Here is a 22,923-nt window from a genome sequence, read left to right as displayed (position 1 = left end):
TAAACAATATCTCTCTCTTGTTCTCCGTGATCTTTCAATGATAAAAAAACGTTCTTTGGGAAGTCAACATTTCAGTTTTTTTGTCTTCCCCCCCCATCCCCTCTTCATCTTCCTCCGCTCCCTCAACGTCTGACAGAGTCTCAACCGAGTTTGAGAGAACCGGGAGATTTGAGGGCTCAAGGTGAGGTATCTGCGCTGGTCCTGACCCCCACAGGCTTCAAGCCTCCTCCTCCCGCCACCATGCTATGAACCCCCCCCCCCATCCATCCAGTCAGTCAGTCAGTCCCTAGCCCCCCCGGTCCATCCAGGATGTCTCCCCCCTCCTCCCATTAGAAGCTTATGAGGGGATCTGAATGGGGTGTGTTGGTGTTGTTGGTGCTTTAAGTGCGTGCCCCCCGCCTGTTGTGATTGTGCCCCCCCCCCCCCCACCCCCGGTCTGCATGACGCCGCTCTGCTTGTGTGCTGCATAACCGCCAGTCAGTCGCATGCTCACGACCCCGCAATCAACACCCTGCATGGTCGTGTTGTCGGTTTATTGAGACCTCTGTGTGTCTGTACAGGTTTGATGGATACATTTTGTCCATTTCCTGTCTCCTGTGTGTCATTTCCTGTCTTCCTGTCTCCCACCCTGCAGTCGCCATGTACCTGGGGATCAGAAAGGGGAAAGGGCGGGCGGTAAACCCCGCTCCCTCAGGTTCACTTGGAGTATGCGGACCACCAGCTCCCTGGAGCCCAGCCACATCATGAGGGAGATCCGCAAGGTGCTCGACGCCAACAACTGCGACTACGAACACTGCTGTGTGTCCACGGAGACGGACACGCTGAGAACCTTGTCCAGTGGGAGATGGAGGTGTGTAAGCTGCCCCGCCTCTCCCTCAACGGCGTGAGGTTCAAGAGGATATCCGGCTCATCCATCGCTTTTAAAAACATTGCTTCCAAAGTCTCCAACGAGTTAAAGCTCTGAACACAAGGGCCGAATATGATCTAGAACGTATTTAAGCTGTACAATCATTAAAGTAGCAGTTTCCAAATGTTTTTTTAACAAGAATACACAGAGTATGTATTGAATATTATAATGTATAGAGTAATGCTTTGGCAATAATCACTGAATAACTTACTAATAACTACAGTATAATCTGGCCATATTTGGCCAACATAACGAGTTGAATGATTTGTCATGCTGTGAATGTGGACAAAGAGCATTTCTAGTCTTTGGTATTATTTATTTCATCTTTTCTCTCCTCATGAAACCTTAGCATTGTTTTCAGTGTACATAATGTATCTTACTTCCAGACAGCCACACATTGTTATACACCATTTTTCTTTTATATTGTTTAAAAGTAGAGCTCATGGAATTCATGTAAAATGTATGCTCACAAGGTCAGAGTCACCCGTCTCTCAATTAAAATGTCTGTAAACATGGTTCACAGTCTTGACTTCTCATGCTAAGGGTCGATCGTGTGGCTTATTTAAATACCAAGAAGGATCATGGGTAACTTCAGCACGCATGAAGTGACAAAGGACAAACGCAGTCAACCACAGATCGAAACATTTTATTGTTGTGTTTTCAGATCCACTCTCACATTGAAAGAAGACCTTGAGTGAGAGAGTAAGTGCTCTTTAATACAGAGTGCATTCCAGGATAGTGTCACACATTCATTCAGACATGGGGAGGGGGAGGGAGGGAGGGAGGGGGGGGAGGGGTGTCCAACCAGGGGAGAGTTTACTTCTGGGCGGGCATCAGGTCATCGATTGACCCGCCCTTCTCCAGCTTCTTCTCCATCTCCACCAGCAGCTTCACGCCGTCCACCACCATCTGCATCAGCGCCACCTCAGAGAAGCCCAGCCGGTCGGCGTTGGAGATGTCGAAGGTTCCTCCCACGGCCGCGGTGTCCACGCCACCTGAGGAGAGGCCAGACCGTTAGTCACCAGCCATCAACACAGGGGTTTCAGAACCTATACAGTATTCCTTCTGGCAAATGTATTGTCAGCATTACATGACGACATCATCCTCATCATCTCCTTTACCTGTTCCGCGTTTCTGAAGCCTCAGCTTCTTGAGGATCTCCTCAAACTTGGCGTGCTTGTTGACGTTGGGGATCTTGACGTGGACGCCGGCGCGCAGCCCCGTGCCGAGGTTAGAGGGGCAGGTCAGCACGTAGCCCAGGTGCTCGTTCCACATGAAGGCGTGGCCGTTGTCTTTGAACAGAGACTCGATCTGCGGAGAAGGAGATTCGGGGGGTGGGGGCAGAATTTAGTGAAGGTCGACATCGACGTTACCACAGAGTCGATAACTAGCAACATTTTTTATAAAAACACCACGTTCTGAACGTGTGACGATGGTAAGTTACGGTGGAGATGATTGGCAGGTCTAGCTCGCCCAACCAGACGCCCCCTGGGTCTCACCTTGGTGAGGCCGGTGCAGAAGCGTGTGAACACCTCCCTCATGTTGCCTCCCTTCTGCATGGAGATGACCCTCAGGTGGTCCTCCTCGTTCACCCACACCAGGAACGTCTTGTTCTCGTTGTGCCTGAGACAGAGGAGAGCCTTAAACAACCTTCCTCTGAGCTCAGGAAGTAAGGCTTCTGAAGCACCAAATGTAATGTATGTATAAATAAGCCTTATTAACACCAGAACAGCCGTGGGTGGGGTCTTTTGACCGTGAGAGTAAAATTATTTTTATATCTTTGCACTTGATCAAATTTCAGGACCACTAGTGGTCGTTGTGTGTAAGTAGCAGCTTCCCATTGTAAAGACTATGGTCGTTTGACCCCCGAGGCGCCTCACCAGATGCCCCGGCCGTCGGGCCAGTCCCGGCCCATCCCGGCGGACAGCAGCAGAGGAGACACGGGCTTGTCGAACAGGAAGTGGTCGTCGATCAGCAGCTGCTGCTCCTCGTCCGTCATGTTCTTCAGGGCGTAGTACTTCCCCTTCAGGTCACCTGACAGGGCGGCCAGGGCTGGAGAGGAACGGACATGTTAGCTCCTCTGGGGCTCGGGCGGTAGAGCATGGCGCTAACAGCGCTTAGGTTGTGGGTTCGATTCCCGCTGGGACCGTATATACTCAAATGTATGTATGCACTCACTGCAATGTAAGTGTCTTTGGATAAACATGTCAGCTGAATGGTGTATGTTATTATATTATTATATCAGCTCCGTTTGAGTCTCCATTCATCTGGAGGATTAAATGTGTGGTGTCCCTCTTCTTACCTTCACTAATCCTGCCATGTAACAACAGTATTATTAACACCAGTATTATTAACACCAGTATTTACATTACAAGCCACAAATGACCTGTTCAAAACAGCCAAACAAAGCCAGTGACCTAAAACTGTTTAACAAAGACATCCCCATACGACTCGCCAACTCTCCTGTCAATAACTTGCATTAATTCGGCTTGCCACCAGAGGGGGCCCTCTACACAGTAATGTGGAAATGCATCATGACAGGGTGGCGTGCAGAGCTCCTGACCCGTTGCTGTGCAGAATGCTGTCTGTCCTCTGCTCCGTTATAGGTCATGGCTGGACAGAAACATCCACCTTTATCCTAAGCCTGCTTAGTGGTGCGTCAGCTTCTGTCCACCGCAACCCCCTCCCCTGTCATCCTCATCTAACCCCGCCTCTGTCACCCTCATCTAAACATCTGTGCTCAACTCTACGTACCACCCTACCCCTCTATGTACCACCCTACACCTCTATACCGCCCTACATACCACCCTACCCCTCTATGTACCACCCTACCCCTCTATACCGCCCTACATACCACCCTACCCCTCTATGTACCACCCTACCCCTCTATACCGCCCTACATACCACCCTACCCCTCTATGTACCACCCTACCACTCCATGTACCACCTTATCACTCCACTATGTACTACCCTACCCCTCGACGTACCACCCTACCCTACCCTACCCCTCTACGTACCATCCTACCCCTCCATGTACCACCCTATCCTACCACTCCACGTACCACCCTACCCCCATCACTCCAAGTAACATTTAAACCCTCGCCACACGGCCCCTCTCCTCCGTACCCTCTATGGAGAGCTTCTCGATGCCCCTCCTCTCCCCGCGGCTGCAGTGGGGGGGCAGGCAGAACCCGCGGACGCTCCGGCCTGTCCGGACGCGGGAGCTCAGGACGTAGTTGGGGTCCAGGTCATCTCCGCCCTGCAACAACACACAGCGGTTAGCCTCTCTGCAGGAGGGTAGAGGGCTTCAATAAACCATGGGTCTCCCATCTCCAGAGAGACAGACTGACAGCCGTGTGTCAGGGAACAGAACAGCACCGGACCTTCAGGTTCTCTGGGTTCAGGTCGGTCTTGTGCTTGTCGGAGGGTTTGTAGCCTCCGTGTCTCTCCTCGATGACGGGGTCCAGCAGCTCCTTGAACACCTCGTAGGTCTCCTCGTCTCCCGCCACGCACCCCACCGTCATGATGAAGGGATGGCCTGGAGGAGAGACCAATCAGGAGGGGGCTTAGATGGAGACACACACTCAGGACCAATGACCAGGGTGGTGTTCCATCAACAACGCTAAAGGGAAAATCCAGGCTTATTCTGATAAGTCTAGTTATCCAAAATAAGCCTGGATGTTCCTTTATAGACGTTGATGGAACAACCCCCAGGTCACTGACCAAAGCTCAGAATGTCATCAAGCTCAAGGCCTATACTGAGACTGAGACTGGGGATGGGTGTGTGTTACCAGGATTATCAACCCCTGTCTGAATGACCCCGTCTATGGTGAAGCCGTTGGGGGTGGCTCTCTCTCGGAGCTGCTTGTATATGTCCTGGGTTAAGAACTTGGCCATGTGGTTGTTGTGCTGGCTGAGGTCTGGGAACTCCTCGTCAGGCGACAGCCTCTTGATTGTCACTTTGGCCATTTGGTCATTGCTGAACAGTAACAACAAACACATTCTACAGGGTAAGGGGAAGCTACCTGTTATGCTTTAAAAAAATGCATATGGCATTTTTGAAATCTACATTCTCCTTAAAAGTGTTCTCCTTACTTGGTAGGCTAGTAAGGTAGGTTAAGTGTTGATTGTAAGTCGCTTTGGAATAAGCCGGCGTCTGCTAAATGCCAAAAATGTAAATGGAAGGGGGCAACTGTCAGCTAGTGATATTCTTGTTGCCTGTTAAATGTTATTATGGCATGCCTGACTAACCAAATAATTGACCTATGTTCCAGCTACTAACACTGAGTGAGAGGCAGACCAATTGAATAAACTGCAACTATACACTTGATGCCGAAATGTTGCTGTAATGTTTTAACCCATCGGCAAGGTCATTGTGCAGAACAGAAGTGTGTCCTTGAAACGTGACGATCAGAAGCCGCCACATCGGATCCAGAGACGCCCTAAACGCCCCTCGCTAAACCCCGTTACCAGGCAGGACAGGTGTCTGGGTGGTTGAAAGCCGCTTGACTCTTTACCTGGGTTATCTACCCCGGTCTGTCTTGTAAACCAATACACTAGTCTTGTATGTAAAACCAATGCACTAGTCTTGTATGTAAAACCAATGCACTAGTCTTGTATGTAAACCACTACTACACTAGTCTTGTATGTAAACCAATGCACTAGTATTGTATGTAAACTTTACATACAATACTAGTGCATTGGTTTACATACAAGACTAGTGCATTGGTTTACATACAAGACTAGTGCATTGGTTTACATACAAGACTAGTGCATTGGTTTACATACAAGACGAGTGTGTTGGTTTATTTGGGAATCAGAAGAGCTTCATAATAATTGTTTGGGATTGTCAATGTCTCCATGTAGAAGAAGAGCAGTATTATGTATGCATCAATGCAATCACGATTCCCAGTTGTTAACTGACCACTAAAACCCATTAAAACCCATTGAAACCATTAAAACCCATTTAAATCATTAAAACCCATCTTTTTAATATTGCCTTTAAATTACTAAATGGTTAAATGATGATTACATAATGATTAAAGCATTTGAGCTGCAATGTTTGCAGGAAAAGTGCTATACGAATAATGGTTATTATTATAACCATTATTGTTATTATTATTATTATTATTATTATTATTATTATTATTATACAGTTTCTCCTCCTGTCTTTTTAAAAGATTCCGACGTCATCAACTGGAGCCGAAAATAACACATTTCAGTCGTTTGATCGCATCTACGAAGCGCAGCGTTTGCGCCGATTCACAGATTTGCACCGCATCTAGACCGCCTCGTACTTCAGATGTCAATGTAACTGAAGCAAATACGATGTGATAGTCTGCAAACCTGCGCCTCCTCCGCCCAGTTACAACACTCACCAACCAGGACACGCGGAGACTGATGTGAGAGCTCCTGGATCGCCATCCTCATTTGGAAAACACCGTGATATCAACAGCAACCTTTTATTTGATGTTTTAATCCAGCTGTTTTTCAGAAGGTGGGTCAAGAAGCTGATGAACGGTGTGAGAGGTGAAAGCGTAGCTACTATAGCTAGCATCGTTGAGACCAGTTCAGTTGTGCACAGGGACCTTGCCGGATAACACTAGCTGGCTAGTTTGCTTGTCTGTGTAGATTAAAGATGTGTACAGTTTCTCCAGGTTGTTTATTGTTAGGCTATGCTTGCACCCTTGGCTAGCTAGCCACCGCTGCTCATGTAGCTAACTGCTCCTTTAGTTTAGTTTAGTTTAGTTAGGGTTAGTTTACTCCACTGGGATATATTCTATATCTATATTATATATACTTACAGTTTCTCCATATGTTCTGCCGTGGTTGTGGCTGTTTCAGGTGAAGCCGTCAGGTGAAAATAAACGGTCAGTTAATCAGAGTTATGATGATAAACTGTCACTTTAAATGATACAATGTTTGAATCTAAACAAGGCGCGTGGCGTGTGTGGCGCGTGTGCATGCATTTGATGATTAACAACATTTTGTAGAATGTTTATTTTTGAGAGAGGAGATTTCTGCCTGCAGGCTGGTCAAGGGTTAGAATTGAGTGTCATAATGTCTAGGTTGTTGTTATCTATCTATCTATCTATCTATCTATCTATCTATCTATCTATCTATCTATCTATCTACATACAATATCTGTGTCCATACACTAGCTGTGTCCATACAGTAGCTGTGTCCATACAGTAGCTGTGTCCATACAGTAGCTGGTCCATACACTAGCTGTGTCCATACAGTATCTGTGTACATACACTAGCTGTGTCCATACAGTATCTGTCCATACAGTAGCTGTGTCCATACAGTAGCTGTCCATACACTAGCTGTGTCCATACAGTAGCTGTGTCCATACACTAGCTGTGTCCATACACTAGCTGTGTCCATACAGTAGCTGGTCCATAGACACTAGCTGTGTCCACACACTAGTTGTGTCCATACACTAGCTGTGTCCATACAGTAGCTGTGTCCACACACTAGCTGTGTCCATACAGTAGCTGTGTCCATACACTAGCTGTGTCCATACAGTAGCTGGTCCATACACTAGCTGTGTCCATACACATACACTAGCTGTGTCCATACAGTAGCTGTGTCCATACAGTAGCTGTGTCCATACAGTAGCTGTGTCCGTACAGTAGCTGTGTCCAGACAGTAGCTGTGTCCATACAGTAGCTGTGTCACAGGTAAGGGTCACCGGATCCTTCAATCGATCCAGACAAATCGGGCATCTGAATTGGTCCTCCTCTACAAACATTTTAGCTGCTCCCATTTTGCCAACAGTCTATACACAAAGTAGGAATTATATCAATTTTGACTTTTGAACAAGATTAAATGTAGAGCTGAGATCGACGCAAATGTGCCTCAACATTGAATGTGTGGTCGTTCTGGTTGAACTGGTACAACAGTCACTGGCTGCAGTGCAGTGTTCTTCGTCAATATAGTGTGGAACAGTCACAGACTTGGGACCTAACACACAGTGCCCCTAGCCTGGCACAATGCAGCAGTCCCTCAGCCGCTTCTCCGGGGTTAAAAGAGTAGGCACTATTTTACCCTCTACCTGTTGAATAGAATACTGCAAGTAATGCATCTTTTGAATTACTTATATTCAGTACTCAAGTTGTAAAAGAAAATCAGGGGGGATGGTGGATTTTATCATATGGGGACAATTTGAGCATCCCACAGCGTCAGTGACTTCAGTGTCAGTGACTTGGTAAAAATGTCATTGCATGTGTGCGTGCTAGGGGTGGGCATCAATGATCGACGATCGATAATTGATCGATAAGGATCTTGGTCGATCACAAAATATTTTAATCGATAATCATTAATAAATTAGATTTATTTTTTTAAAGGACATTAACGTTTTCAGTCATCCTCCTATTTGTGAGTAACTGTTTTTTTACTGCTCCTATGGTGAGTTACGTAAAATGTGTTTTTAAGTTAAACAATTTAGGCTACTCACTGCCTTGTTTAAGAGGATTGTTATCTGACTGATGAATGTGTGCAATAGCAACACAAATAACGTTTTTTCCCCCAAGGAAAACATGCTTGTTATTTCTTGTAAAAAAAAAGAAAAAAACCTTTTTTTTTTTTTATGAAAAAAAAGCGTATTGATTAATCGATAATTGGTCGTTAATTCTTGCGATTATCGAAAAAGAAATTTTGATCGTTTGCCCAGCCCTAGTGCGTGCCCCCCCCGCTCGCCCACAGTATTTTACTCAATATGCGCAAAACTAAATGTTGAAATAGCAGTAATACCACGTTCATTGATAAAATGACATAAGGGATGGAATGGGGGGATGGCAGTTTTCGAAGGGGGATGATTTTTACTGTTCAAAACAATGTAGCCTACATTGAATCAAATGGTCTGGTGTCAGCTCCATAGAGCTCCCTCAGCAGACACATGATGCGATGCTCTCTTCCTTCTGTCCAGTCGTGTTACCCCTAACTCACCCTTGGCCCAGCGTAGAGTAATTGTGAAATACCAGGTTATTTCTTGCGTCTTATTTGAACATAATCATATGGTCACCAGTTTGATGGTGATGGAGCGCTATCTGACAGAGAGAAATGTTATTGTCACCACTCTAGTGTCTTTTTGGGAGTTTTTTAAGTAATTTTTTCTGAGTGGGGCAGTCCCACTCACATTTGTCATTTTATTGACAGATACAGTAGAGAATCTAGACAGGAAGGATGGGTGAGAGAGAGAGAGGAGGGATGACATGCAGGATGTGTCCCCGGCCGGAATCGAATCGGTTACATGGTCAACGCTTAACCCGCTACGCCAACCTAAGCGCCCCCACTCTAGTGTCTTTATGGTGTTTTGTGCATCACACATTTTTTCATCCATCATACGTAGTATTACATGTTACCTGCTCACAGTACATGTCCTGCTCACAGCATGAAGGGGAGATAAGGCAACGTCTGGGTGGGGGCCACGGGTGTGGTTAGAAAGGCTTGTGTTTGTGCCTAAGGCAGGGGTAGGGGTCTAGCCAAATAAGGAGGACAATGAAACTGATTGGAGAGGAATCAGTCGAGTCGAAGATGCTTGCGCAGAGCACGATAATATAATTTTGAGTTGAGTGGTATCTCAAACTGTTTTGATAACGCTTCCAGAGCATTTGTTGCAGGCAACTTGTATACAATGTCTCGACTCTCAGGTGCAATGAAACATGCCTGATTGTAGCTATATCCTATCCTTACCTTATGATTATAACGCATATATATTTTGGGGTCACCAGTATTACTTTGCAGTGAAGTTATGTGTGAGATTCTGAAACTGAGTTTGGTAGGGAAATTTATAGGGCTGGGTATCGCCACTGATTTCCCAAAACGATTCGATTCCGATTCACAGCTCCCGATTCGATTCACGATTCGATTCGATTCCGATTCGATTTAGTTACAATATCAATTTTCCTTGAATATGAAGAGATTCTCAGAACTAATGCTATAAATGGTTCAAGGAACCCTATAACATGTAGCATTGTTAAACATATCAATGTTTACATTAAGAATTGACTCCAAAGCAGTTACATGAATGTACTTCTTATTGGAACATAAATGAACATCATTGACCAACATTTTGCTAAATCAGACACTACAAAAAGTGCTTTTTAACGTGCTTTACTGCAGCCAGTGTACCGTATTTTCCGGACTATAAGTCGCGGTTTTTTTCATACTTTGGCTGGTCCTGCGACTTATAGTCAGGTGCGACTTATATATCAATAATTCATAATCTCTGACTGACATGAACTGACATACGGTAATCTCTGACTGACATGAACCAAGGAGTAACTTCCGCTAGCGCCTCATACACGATAGAATAGCCATTATACTTGACAATGTGGACATTAAACACGACAATGTGGACATTAAACATGATGTTATGGACCTTATACACAATGTTATGGACGTTATAAACGATATTAAAGTCATTTATTCCTTCCAGAGACTGTTCTATGTTGCTAAGTTACCCCCGCGAGGCTATTTTGCTACTTCCGCTAGCGCCACATACGCGATAGAATAGCCATTATACTCGACAATGTGGACATTAAACACGACAATGTGGACATTAAACATGATATTATGGACCTTATACACGATATTATGAACGTTATACACGATATTAAAGTCATTTATTACCTTTCAGAGGCTGTTCAATGTTGCATTGTTTGTAGGCCGCCCTTCATCCTAACTACTTCCGTTTTTCACCAAGCTATCTTTGTCATGGCCTTATACACGATAAATAGTCGTTACACTCGACAATGTGGACATTAAGCACTATATTATGAACGTTATACACGCTATTATGAACGTTATACACGATATTAAAGTCATTTATTACCTTTCAGAGGCTGTTCCATCCTGTTTGCTTGCTCCCGCGACGCCATTTTGCTAACCTTCGTTAGCAACGCGCTAGCTAGCCCTGGCTTTACACTCGATAATTTAAGTATTTCTAACCTTTCAGAAGAAGTTTTAACGTGAATTATGTCCTTCCTGGGCTTACAAATCCTCTCATGTCTCTTCACAGTGCCAGACTAGAGTCAAGCTCAACAGGGTCTTCTTTCCCCGCTGATTCCGCCAAGCCCGTTCCCTTGAACCATGCGACTTATAGTCCAGTGCGACTTATATGTGGTTTTTTCCTCTTCATGACCCATTTTTGGCCTGCTGCGACTTATACTCGGGTGCGACTTATAGTCCGGAAAATACGGTAAATAAAGGGGCTACAAACATAGCCTATCGGTAAACAAGACATCACATATCCCTCAGGACTGTCTCAAATAGCTTATTTGCATAATATATATATATATATACAAAATAAAAATGTGCAAAACTCAAACGAAAATAGTGCAATAGATGAGGGTATTTTGGGGAACAAAAAAACACATAGTAAACCATAATGTCCATGAAACTAAAGCCCTTCATTACTGCTTTCTCACTTTTTGGAGATTGGAAGATTTTATTCAGGAATAAACATACTTGGAAAATCAATGATTATTAAAATACTGTAGTATACAGTAACAATAAGTTAGTGGAAACACCCCAAACACCACAGGCTTGTTTCGGATCCGCTTTTCCATGTTTCACGTCAGGGTGATGCCTCAATAAGTGGTTCCGTAGATTTGTGGTGTTTCCACTAAATTTAACCTCTCTATCGTCATAATTTTTACATCCAAAATGCACCCAGACATCTGCCTTTAAGCCTGGTCGTTGCGTGAGATATGATCAATTCTTGTAGCGCGAGATCTGGCCACGAGATCTCGTTGCGGGTTGAAGCTGCAAGCAAAAAAAAAAGAAAAAAAAGATCGATCTCGGGATTTATGAATCGATAATCGCTCATTCAATGAAGATCGATTCAGAATCGGGAAATCGATTTTTTGAACCCAGCCCTAGAAATTTATGAATTTCAAAAATCTAAAATGCTGGGAATTCATTTTCTCTGTCTAAACGGGAGGGCTGAACAGGGATATTCTTGAGCACAACCTTCAAGTAATGTTCAAACTAATTAAGACATTGAGAAGTAAATGCTTTTATATTCCACAATGTCTTGTGTTCATTTAGGAATACAGTAATCTCCCTGCATATTCAACAGATACAATAGCTGATCAGATTGTATAGATTGCAGTTATTCATGGAAGAGTTGTTCTGTGCCAAATAACTGTGCGTGTGTGTGTGTGTGTGTGTGTGTGAGAAAAAAAAACTAAACTAGCTTCATGTTATATGTGAAATTATAAGATGGTGTCATGTTTCGACCTCTGTAGGGCCGCTAACTTTTGACTTTATAAGTTGTTCAAAAAGCCAGTGCAATTTAGCGCTTTTGATATTCCCTAGATCTGTTAAAGCTGTGAAACTAGCTATTGTCTCTAGGGATGCACCGAAATGAAAATTCTTGGCCGAAGCCGAATTTAAGGAAACACTTGGCCGAATACCGAATACCGAATGTGTATCGGCAGTTTTTAATTTTATCATTGCATAAACTAAATACATTTTGCTTTTTATTCATGCTTCTCAAAGAAAGAAATTGAGATTGAAAAAAAAGAACTTTTATATATAACTTATTATAACTAATTATCGTGGGATTTAATCTCTACTGCTTTCCAGGGTTCAAGTTAATGATATTCATGATTTGTCTCTACATAGGCTTCAGAAAGTATTTAGACCCCTTCACTTTTTTCACATTTTTGAATAGATTTGCCATCAATCCACACACAGTAATATAATCTAAGTAAAAACGTTTTTTAATGTTTGCAAATGTATTCAAATGTAAATACAGAAATACCTCATGTACATAAGTATTCAGACCCTTTGTCACTCTTAAAATTAGGTCAAATGCTAAATGTCTTCAACAAGTCATTCAACAAGTTGAATTGAGTCCACCTGAGTGTAAGGATAATAGTTCATGTTATTTCAGAATGAATATCTTTTGTTTTTATAGTCTCTGGTTTGCATAGAAACCACCGCATGATACAGCTGCATGTCATAAACTCGTGTAGAACAGCTGGGAGTCTGAATATGTTTTCAACAAGGCAACAACTCTGCTTCTTCCGCTACGACTGCTAAGCTAACTAGCTAGATGAGTGTAAGGTTGCGTTCGTAAAGTCGCTCTGAGAGCGCTGGAGCGCACACTGGGCCCGACGTCATAGAGAAACCGAGTCATTTGATTGGACGAGAGGCATTCCACGAGTGCTGATCGGACTTCCTGAGTGAATTTACGAACGCAGCCAGTTTTGAAAGCGCGTCGCCTCGCGCCGCGCGCCTGTTGAGAGTTATATTTAATTGTATTGCGTCATCAAAACACGGCCACTATTCGGTGGTAAACATTCGGTGTTTTCACACATTCGGCCGAATACCGAATGTGCTTTATTTTGCGATATTCGGCCGAATACATTCGGTGGCCGAATGTTCGGTGCATCCCTAATTGTCTCAATATTTATTGTCTCAATGAATGGACCAGCTGCAGGGGAGAAAGAAGAATGGGTTGAAACTAATCTAAAATAATGCACATTAAGAACAAAGGAGGTAGAAAACACACACACACACACACACACACACAGACACACACACACACACACACACACACACACACACACTCTTATTTACTTGGTGCAGCAGGAGGCGACAGGCCCGAGCCTAAAAAGGAGGAAATACAAAACATTGTAAGTTCCTCTGTATTTCTGACCTCTAAATATTATTATTATAGTTTGCTCCTTACCAGAAACACACACACACACACACACACACACACACACACACTTTGACATTATGAAAACAGTCAGTTACAATAGTGCTGAATTGACAACCAGTTATGCCTATAAAACAGACAGTATAAAGCTCATGAGTACAAGAAGCACTGCCTTCTCCACATTGAGCGGCTACCAATAATAGCAGATACTGAGCAATACTTTGCTAACTGTTTGGCCCTTCTCTTAGATAGGCCAGCCATTTGAAGGCCTCTGACAACAAGCTTGTGAACATGGCCCAGGCTGCCAAATATGACAACTAAAAGTTTACATCTGTAACCCAGTTGTGATATGGCCTGCTCCAGTTGGTATTTCAAGAACTCGGTTGAAAAGGCTTCCTCTATGTTAACCTCACAGTAATTGTTTGATTTCAAATAAACCAAACAAACAATGTTTTATTAGCCATGCAATCGATCATTCAATCATAGGAATGTGGTCATTTTTTACACACACCCAAAAACACCCTGAAGCTTTTGGAGTGTAGAGCCAAAAGAGGAAAATATGCTTCACTGTCCCATTACTTAAGTGCAGGGCACTATAGATTTATAACTCATGCGCTTGCTGAAAATATAATTGTTTTCACTAGCAATGATTCATACTCAGCCAGACTCTGTGTGCCATCTCCATTCAATGTTTAACCTTCTTCCTTTCCTCTCTCACACTTCCAATCTCATGGTTGGTTCTTTGGAGGGCCCAGAGTCTGGCTCCCAGGTTGAACCCTCCTACATTGTGAGCATGGGGCCTCTGGAGGCACCTGGCCGGCAGCTTTGCATCGTTGCCCCTGTTTTTTCTTTTTGTTGTTATTTTTTCCGAGTGGGGCAGTCCCACTCATATTTGTACATTTTATTAGACAGATACATCGAAGACAGACAGGAAAGTAAGGAGAAGAAGGGAGAGAGAGGGCATGTCAGCAGGGCATGGGCCGGATTCGAACCCATGTCGACATGGGCATGTGTGCACTGTAGACCGTGGTGCTAGACCACTGGACCACCCCAGGCCACATCGTTGCCCCTGTTGATAGGATGGCAATACCCCTGCCTCGAGAGGGCCTGAGTTAATGCTCTTGACAAGCTGTTCAAGCTCTTGCGGGTGTTTGATCTGGGTTACCCAGAGCAGCTTGGCTCCTTTTATGGCTTCCTGGAGCACTTGTATGGTTTGGATATGACCCCACACGCTGCCCAAGACTCGCCCTGCAGCAAGAGGTCCAAAGTGCTTGAACTGGTGTCACGACTCCACATGCCTTCCTGACAAATAGAAACGGGACACATAAGACATGACTTCCCCCCCGACCGCTGTTTTCTTTATCGTGTCATGTTGCCTTCTCAGTGTCGTGTGATGTGACAGGTGTAACTCAAGACTGAAGTTTGCTTTACTATATTTATTAGCAGTTCCTCTATAGTGTAGGCTATTGGATTGTTTTACCCAAAATGTTTAAAAAGATATATGTTGTATTGAAGAGTATATTGCATTATGGATATTGGGCACTGAAGTGATGCCTCCTCTTTTGTATTGAGATATTCCTGATCCTGTCATTTTTTTTGTAAGAGTCATATATTTGATTTTTTAAAGAATAAATGTAATAGTTCAGAAAAGTGATGGTACCCAGTTTGTCATGTGAAAACCTGTACACTGCACAATGTATCATGATCTGAACATATGAGATCACAACTCTTCTTGTTATACTGTATGTGTGTGACTACCATACCATTACACTAAGATAATAAGATGGTTATCATACTTTTTCAAATCTTTAATAAGTAATTACAGAAAAAGTAAATGACATTTCTGTCATGGCTTCCGCATTTACGAGAGAGTCGGAATGTGAGAAAGCATAATACTTCTACATGATCCATTTTTAAAAGCGTATTATTCCTATATTAAAATAACACATTTTATGCTGATGAGAATTGTATTCCAACTTCATATCCCTTATGTTTCTAATGGACAATGTTCTACCCGTCCTGGGTACTGGACTGCAACTGTGGCAGTCAATTATTTGACCCAGGGTTGCCAGATGGGGCGTATTCCCGACGAATGGGTTACTTTTGATCACATTTTATTTTACAAATATCATTGGCAACAGACATACAGGCCTCCTACCCAATGGGCACCTACCCAATAGTAAATAGCGGTTTTCTGACAATCTAGGTTTTGGGCTGGTTTTTGGTGGATTTAGCTATTCTTAGACTGTAGTTAGGCTGGAATTGTTGATCCCATCTGGCAACCCTGTTGATTGAACTTCCAGGTCGCGGCTCCTGTTAAACAGACGTTGGACGAACTTCTTCTGTGTTCTGGAATAATACGGTATTTTATATCTATATCTATATATATATATATATATACTCACACACGACATACCTATACAAACTAAGGATATGTAAACAAACACCTTATCTGTCACTGAATTAGCTATTTGTTTGATCATAACTTCCTTTATTTTTCGAACAGTGCAATTACATACCCAGCCATCACCGTGTCTCGAGACGTCTTAAGACACATTTGACATCTTGACAGACAAAATGTCTTATTTGGGTTAATTAAGACATCTTAAGACACATTTGATGATATTTTGGTTAATTAAGACATCTTAAGACATCTCAAGGTGACAAGGTGATGGCTGGGTGGGTGGGTATGTACCATACGAGCTGCTAGCTAGCTAGCTCAGCAGACACGTCGACGCCCCGGCGCTCTCAGAGCTCATTTACGAACGCGGCCTTTTGTTACCAGGCTTGTATTATATCATATATATTATATTCCTTAAGTCATTGAACAATAAGTCATTGATATAAGTAATTGATTCCATAAGTATTTGAATAATATCGATGATTCGGTGACAGTCCATCTATCCATCATCATCACCTATGCTGCCTGTCGAGTCAGTTGGCTAGCTGAAGGTGATTCAGAGATTCATATCAATTGAGTTGACACGTATTTGACACTTGAGTGACATTCTTGGCATGGATTGTTTAATGTATCTAGCAAGCTACAGACTACAGGTATATAACAATATCATATAGAGGTTTGTCCCGTTTCCATGGGAATGTCTTCATCATATTTTCATCCATTGTTGCTGGGTCATTATGTCCTTATGCAGACTATGAGCTGAACATTGACTGTGTGAAGAGGTGGAGACACTTCTATTCACACCAAAGCGTTCCTGTCTGGCTGTCATAGCCAGCTCAACCACGTTGGCAGAATAATCACTTTAGTTTATTGTTGTGTGTGTGGTGGGGGCTGTAGTATTATTGTTATTATTATTATTTTAGCTCTATTCTCCAACAGTTTGGATTTGAAATCAAACAATTACTGTGAGGTTAAAGTAGAGATTCTCAGCTTTAATTCAATGTTTTCTTTTTCTTGGGTTCACCATTTAGAAAGTGCAATGTTTTTTGACATACTCCCCCTATTTCAGGGCTAGAGTAAAGGTATTGGAAAAAACATATAATGTCCACATGAAGTAGGCTACTCATGTTTAGCATTTGTTCAACAATACTTTGCTGCAATAACTGGCTGAAGTCACTGACTCTTCCGGATGCTTTTTGCCTAAAATCGTATCATCACCGCTTTTTGACTCTGAAATAAGTTGCTATGGCGATGCTCTGCTATGTTTGGGGTCATTGTCTTGCTGTATGATGAGGGGTCAGGGTCAGGGGTCAGGGTTAGGGGTCAGGGTTAGGGTCAGGGTTAGGGGTCAGGGTTAGGGTCAGGGTTAGGGGTCATGGTCAGGGTTAGGGGTCAGGGTTAGGGGTCAGGGTTAGGGGTCAGGGTTAGGGGTCAGGGTCAGGGTCAGGGTTAGGGGTCAGGGTTAGGGTCAGGGTTAGGGGTCAGGGTCAAGGGTTAGGGTTAGGGGTCAGGGTTAGGGGTCAGGGTTAGGGGTTATGGGTCAGGGTTAGGCCCTGTGGTGAAGCTCCTCCTCCTCCCATGATGCACTGCAGCGGCTGGGCTTCTAAACAGCGGCGTGTGTCTCTGTCTCTCTCTGTCTCTCTAACTCTGTCTCTCTGTCTGTCTCTCTCTGTCTCTCTAACTCTGTCTCTCTGTCTGTATCTCTCTGCAGGGCTCTACGCTAACCTTTTTCACTAGGAGCACATGTGCTCCTAAATGAAAAATGTTAGGGGCACACAAAGAAATTTAGGAGCACAGTGAAAAATGTAATTATAACACATTTTTATTAGTGATTTTGCAATTTTTGCACCAAAATCACACATTGGCCCATGCCTACAGCCCTACTAGACGCAGAGTTGATGGCATTGTATTATGGTAACTAGCTGTGTCAAGTTCTCCTGGTTAGCAGCATGTTCATTCATTCATCCATGTCATGCCTGTCAGCTAGCAGCTAGCAGCCCAGCCAGGCTTTAGGGCTAGGTCTGTCAGCTAGCAGCCCAGCCAGGCCATGCAGAGGTCTGTCTCCATGCTGCCCACCTCCCTGCTGCTGGGTCAGGCTACATCAGTCACACACGGTGGCCAGACAACTCCACATCTAGGGGTATTAAACTACCCCACATCCAGATGACCAGTCCCCAGCCCCATGCTGCCCGGGGTGGTGACATGTGGAGGTGGCCAGCCCAGCACGGTGCCTCTGCGGCGGCTAGCTGTTAGCACACCACCATCCCCGGGGGTCCCACCTCTCTGCCACACTCAAGTACAACATGTTGCATTTTCATGCCATTAGGCAACTTGCTTCCTAGGGTTTCCTAGGATTAGAGATGCATTTGGACTTCTGGAGTACCTCCACTACTTTCAATGGGTTCTGAAGGTCTGAGAGCTTTCTACTTTCTACCCTGGGTAGTTAACCCTGGTTGTAACCTTGGGTTCAAATCTGGAGCGTGTGGGACCAAATCTGTAGATGTGGTGAGCTAATGAAGCTAATGAAGCTTGAGATGAGAAAAGGGCGCTTGTCTCTTTAAGGCCCAAAAGGGAGTTAGCGATTAGCGATGTTAGCTTAGCGCCAGTTTAACAGAAGTAACTTCACTTTTAACATGACTTCCCGTGGTCGTAGCGGGCTGGCTGACGGCTTAAAATGTGGCCACACGGTTCGCGCAGATTTATTTTTAGAATTTAAAAAAAAATAAATAAAAAAAATAATAATAATATATATATCTGTACTCGCACGTGTGCTCGTGAATTTATTTCTCTAGTCGCACAGATGTATTTTTAGTCGCAAATGCGAGTGAAATGGTCGCACTGTAGAGCCCTGCTCTGTATGTCTCTCTCTGTATGTCTCTCTCTCTCTAACTCTGTCTCTCTCTGTCTCTCTAACTCTGTCTCTCTGTCTGTCTCTCTCTGTATGTCTCTCTCTGTATGTCTCTCTCTCTAACTCTGTCTCTCTCTGTCTGTCTCTCTCTGTATGTCTCTCTCTGTATGTCTCTCTCTCTAAACCAGTGGTTCTCAACCTTTTTTGGGCCAGCGCCCCCCTGTCCATTATCCAGGTCTCTTACCGCCCCCCCCCATAAAAAAAAGTTGGCTTATTTTCTTCCCTAAATATTAATGTTGACTAATATTCTGTGTTATATCATTTAAAAAGCATGTCACTGAATGCCAAATAATAGATTGGATTTAACTGGGCAGTTGGAATATCATTATCATTAGTTTATCAGAGAGCAGAAAAGCCATGTGAATGTGAATAAAAATGCTGTTTCTGAGTGTTAAACAAACTCAGACAACATCAGAGAATACAAACAGACTGCTACGGAACAGCAGCAATTTCACACATGTCCGATGCAGAACAAACAGTAGGCTGCAGAACTGTTCATTACAACTAACATTGTTAGTTTTTTAAAGTGTGCTGGTGTTGCATTTCTCCAAATTGCTGTTTTATGATGCTAATATTTATTCATTTTTGATTGGACTTTGGGGGGGGGGCTGTCACAATATGGCGGCAAACGCTAGGGGGCTATTATTTAAATATTTTATTTAGTATTCTATGGTATTATTTTCATAAACTGACCACTTCGAATTTCTCATATCAAAACATATCAAAACATAACAAAGTTCCAAAGTTCAGAGCTCTGCGCTCTGGGAGCGCTCAGAGATGGGTGCTCTGACAGAAAACACGGTTTTGTCCGAGCGAACTGACCGTTCGTGCATTTATAACACTGATGACAGCTGATCAATACAAAAGACGCTGCAGCTGATGCGTTCGTTTCCAGGACATCACAAGAGGAGCAACATATCACAAAAAAGCTATCGTATATTTTAGTTTGCAAACACATCGCAATGCTAACCTCAGAATGGCACTAGGGATAACATCCACAACAACACTTAACAGTAATACATTTATGTAATATACTGTGATGAACCTGCAAGGGGAGGGGACATTCGTAGCTGATTTCTCTAGGTTCGATTATTGGTAAGCGACAGAGAACTTTCAGGACTGGTTTATAACGATCACTTTTTTGAGATAGGTTGTTCCTGCTGCGATGTTCTGGTATGGTGGTATGGTATAGCACTAATTTTAACTAAATTAAATAAGCTGTATTGAAAGGAAGCGAACGAAGCGAACGCAACAATTACAATGAGCCCACAAACTGAAACATATGTCACTCAAGCATAGCCTACAAGGAAAACACTCATAGAAGTTGGGCATTGGTCAACATGACGTTACAGATGGGATGAACCGGGGTTCTTTCTATCGTAGCATAGTATTGCAATTTCTGCACTGTACATGAACTGTCAAGATTCTTCTACAATGCAGCTTACCCAGACACATTGGAAACTATCAAAAGCTCTGCCTTTGCTAGCTGAGTTTTTAGCTTCTCCATCTTCTTGATGACACTCACTTTAATTTTTTTGGGCGCTGCGCTACGTGTGTCTGCGTCACAGAGCCTGGCCAAGTTCAGAGCGCTCAGAGATGGGCGCTCTGACTGAAAACACGGTTTGTCCGAGCGAACTGACCGTTCGTGCATTTACGAATGTGCCCGTAATAACACAGCTGTTTTTCATGAGAAAAATACTGTATGCGTAAACGCCCCCCAAGAACACCTCAACGCCCCCCTTTAAAAAATATTTGAGAAACGATGATCTAAACCCTTCCTCCAACTTGGATCTGGATACCCTCAAATTAAAGAGGGTGTTTGACAGTCTGCACTTTAAGGCCATATTCATTCTATGACTATAACTTGAATATGTTTTAGTAAACAACTAAAATAACAACAGTTCTGTCAAAGAGTCCAAATGGACCTAACTGTAGCTTGGCTACTGTTTTCCAATTCTGGAAAAAGAAATGTTCAATGTTTTGATTAAATTCCGTCACTCTGTTTTAATATTTTGATCATCTGTGTTGGTAGGATTCCCTGCACTGTGAACTGTCCATCTGGGCAGAGAGATGGAGGCTTCTGCTTACTCAGTGTCAGAGAGCCAGAGGACACACCTTGGGTCCCCTGATGCAGAGGCAGAAGGACAGAACCACCGGAAGGACAATCTTATTAGGCTCCAGCATAGTTGTGGTCATGAGGACATGCGCCAGTGCTACGTCCAGTGTGGGAAGAAACTAAACACGGCGGATATTGTGAAAATACAGCAGCGAATTAGAAGACCAGACCAACACCGTTGTGCTACAACTGATCAGTAAGTCACACATGCTGCTAACCCCTAACACATGCTGCTAACCCTAACACATGCTGCTAACCCTAACACATGCTGCTAACCCTAACACATGCTGCTAACCCTAACACATGCTGCTAACGCTAACACATGCTGCTAACCCTAACACATGCTGCTAACCCTAACACATGCTGCTAACCCTAACACATGCTGCTAACCCTAACACATGCTGCTAACCCTAACACATGCTGCTAACCCTAACACATGCTGCTAACCCTAACACATGCTGCTAACGCTAACACATGCTGCTAACCCTAACACATGCTGCTAACCCTAACACATGCTGCTAACCCTAACACATGCTGCTAACCCTAACACATGCTGCTAACCCTAACACATGCTGCCAACGCTAACACATGCTGCTAACGCTAACACATGCTGCTAACCCTAACACATGCTGCTAACGCTAACACATGCTGTGGATCCTGTCCACAAATATCCTGTTCAATAATTCACCATAGGGTGCCAGGTGTACAGTATGCTAATGGTGGTCATTGAATTGATATGATGAGTCATACTGCAGTGCATGACTATAATCATACTGCAGGTGCATAAGTCCATTTGTATTTGTATTAGCTCAGTATTTACACATTTCAACAGCAGCTTAACAGTTATTAAACAGTTGGTAGTTAAAGGGCAGTAGGTAATTAAACATTTGGTAATTAAACAGTAGGTAATTAAACAGTAGGTAATTAAACAGTTGGTAATTAAACAGTAGGTAATTAAACAGTTGGTAATTAAACAGTTGGTAGTTAAACAGTTGGTAATTAAACAGTTGGTAGTTAAAGGGCAGAACTAGGGATGCACGATATGTATTTTTTTCCAACCGATACCGATACCGATGTTTACCCGCTTCTCGTGGCCGATAACCGATATGAGAACAGATATAATTTCACAGTTGATAACCTGTAGTTCATGCACACCTGAAGGTAAGAAAGGCTATGTAGTGAGCAAAGATTGATGATTTAATATTCCATAGTGATCTCACCAAATCTAACTTACATCACTATTGTTAACACAACAAAGAGACCACTTCTGACTCTTCAAATGTTCATTTATTATTTCCTCTAAGAAACAGAATCTGTTATAGACACTGTGCACAATGCTTTTTTTTAGCCAAGATCTGGCCTCCTTTTATGAAAACAAAAAAGACTCACCTAAGAGTAATTAGATCAAAAAAGTGTCAAAAATAAAGTGCATCTTGTCCATCCCTGTAAATTGAAAATGCATAAATAAAATATCAAGAAATAAATAAATAAAGTGCATCAGTCAATACAAAAATAAAGACTTTTATAGAACCAAAAGTTTTATAGAACTTTTACAGAAACTAGTGCCAAATGGCTGCTTAGTCTGCAGATAAACAGAATGACACAAGGCACATAGTAGGCTACACTAGTATGCTTAATAAAGCAACTGAAAAGGGCTGGGCTATGCTACTTTTAGTGCATGAGGATGAGGTAGGTTGTGATAAAACTTATCTGGCTTATGCTAGTATCGATCAGACTATGTGTGTGGCGACTATCATACAGAGCAGGCAGGCACACGTCTGCAAAATAGCGGCGGCTTGGGAGTGTATACCGGGGCTCTAAATGTGAAATTAGCTGGCGAAATCCTTTATCTTCTACTACAGAGAAAGGCTGGTCGTCGAGGGCCATAAACTCCATAATTTTTTCATTGATTGCT

The 22,923-nt window shown here is 43.3% G+C and overlaps 1 protein-coding gene across 1 annotated transcript in view; it reads right to left on the bottom strand.

Moving 5' to 3' along the window:
* Nucleotides 1-1,723: 1,723 nt before the first annotated feature.
* Nucleotides 1,724-22,923, bottom strand: part of LOC308154421 (creatine kinase, testis isozyme-like) — a gene marked incomplete at both ends in the record, with an annotated part of 31,828 nt that continues 10,628 nt past the window's right edge. The window contains 7 exons of the mRNA XM_080527583.1: nt 1,724-1,902; nt 2,029-2,218; nt 2,407-2,530; nt 2,788-2,959; nt 4,034-4,166; nt 4,291-4,445; nt 4,699-4,886. Coding sequence (XP_080383709.1) covers nt 1,724-1,902; nt 2,029-2,218; nt 2,407-2,530; nt 2,788-2,959; nt 4,034-4,166; nt 4,291-4,445; nt 4,699-4,886 — 1,141 coding nt within the window. The remainder of the gene's footprint in view (nt 1,903-2,028; nt 2,219-2,406; nt 2,531-2,787; nt 2,960-4,033; nt 4,167-4,290; nt 4,446-4,698; nt 4,887-22,923) is intronic.

This window comes from Nansenia antarctica (genome assembly GCF_963989245.1).
Source record: "Nansenia antarctica genome assembly, chromosome: 3".
Lineage (NCBI taxonomy): Eukaryota > Metazoa > Chordata > Actinopteri > Argentiniformes > Microstomatidae > Nansenia > Nansenia antarctica.
Note: the sequence above shows the minus strand (reverse complement) of the source record. Positions and strands in the feature narration are given on the sequence as shown.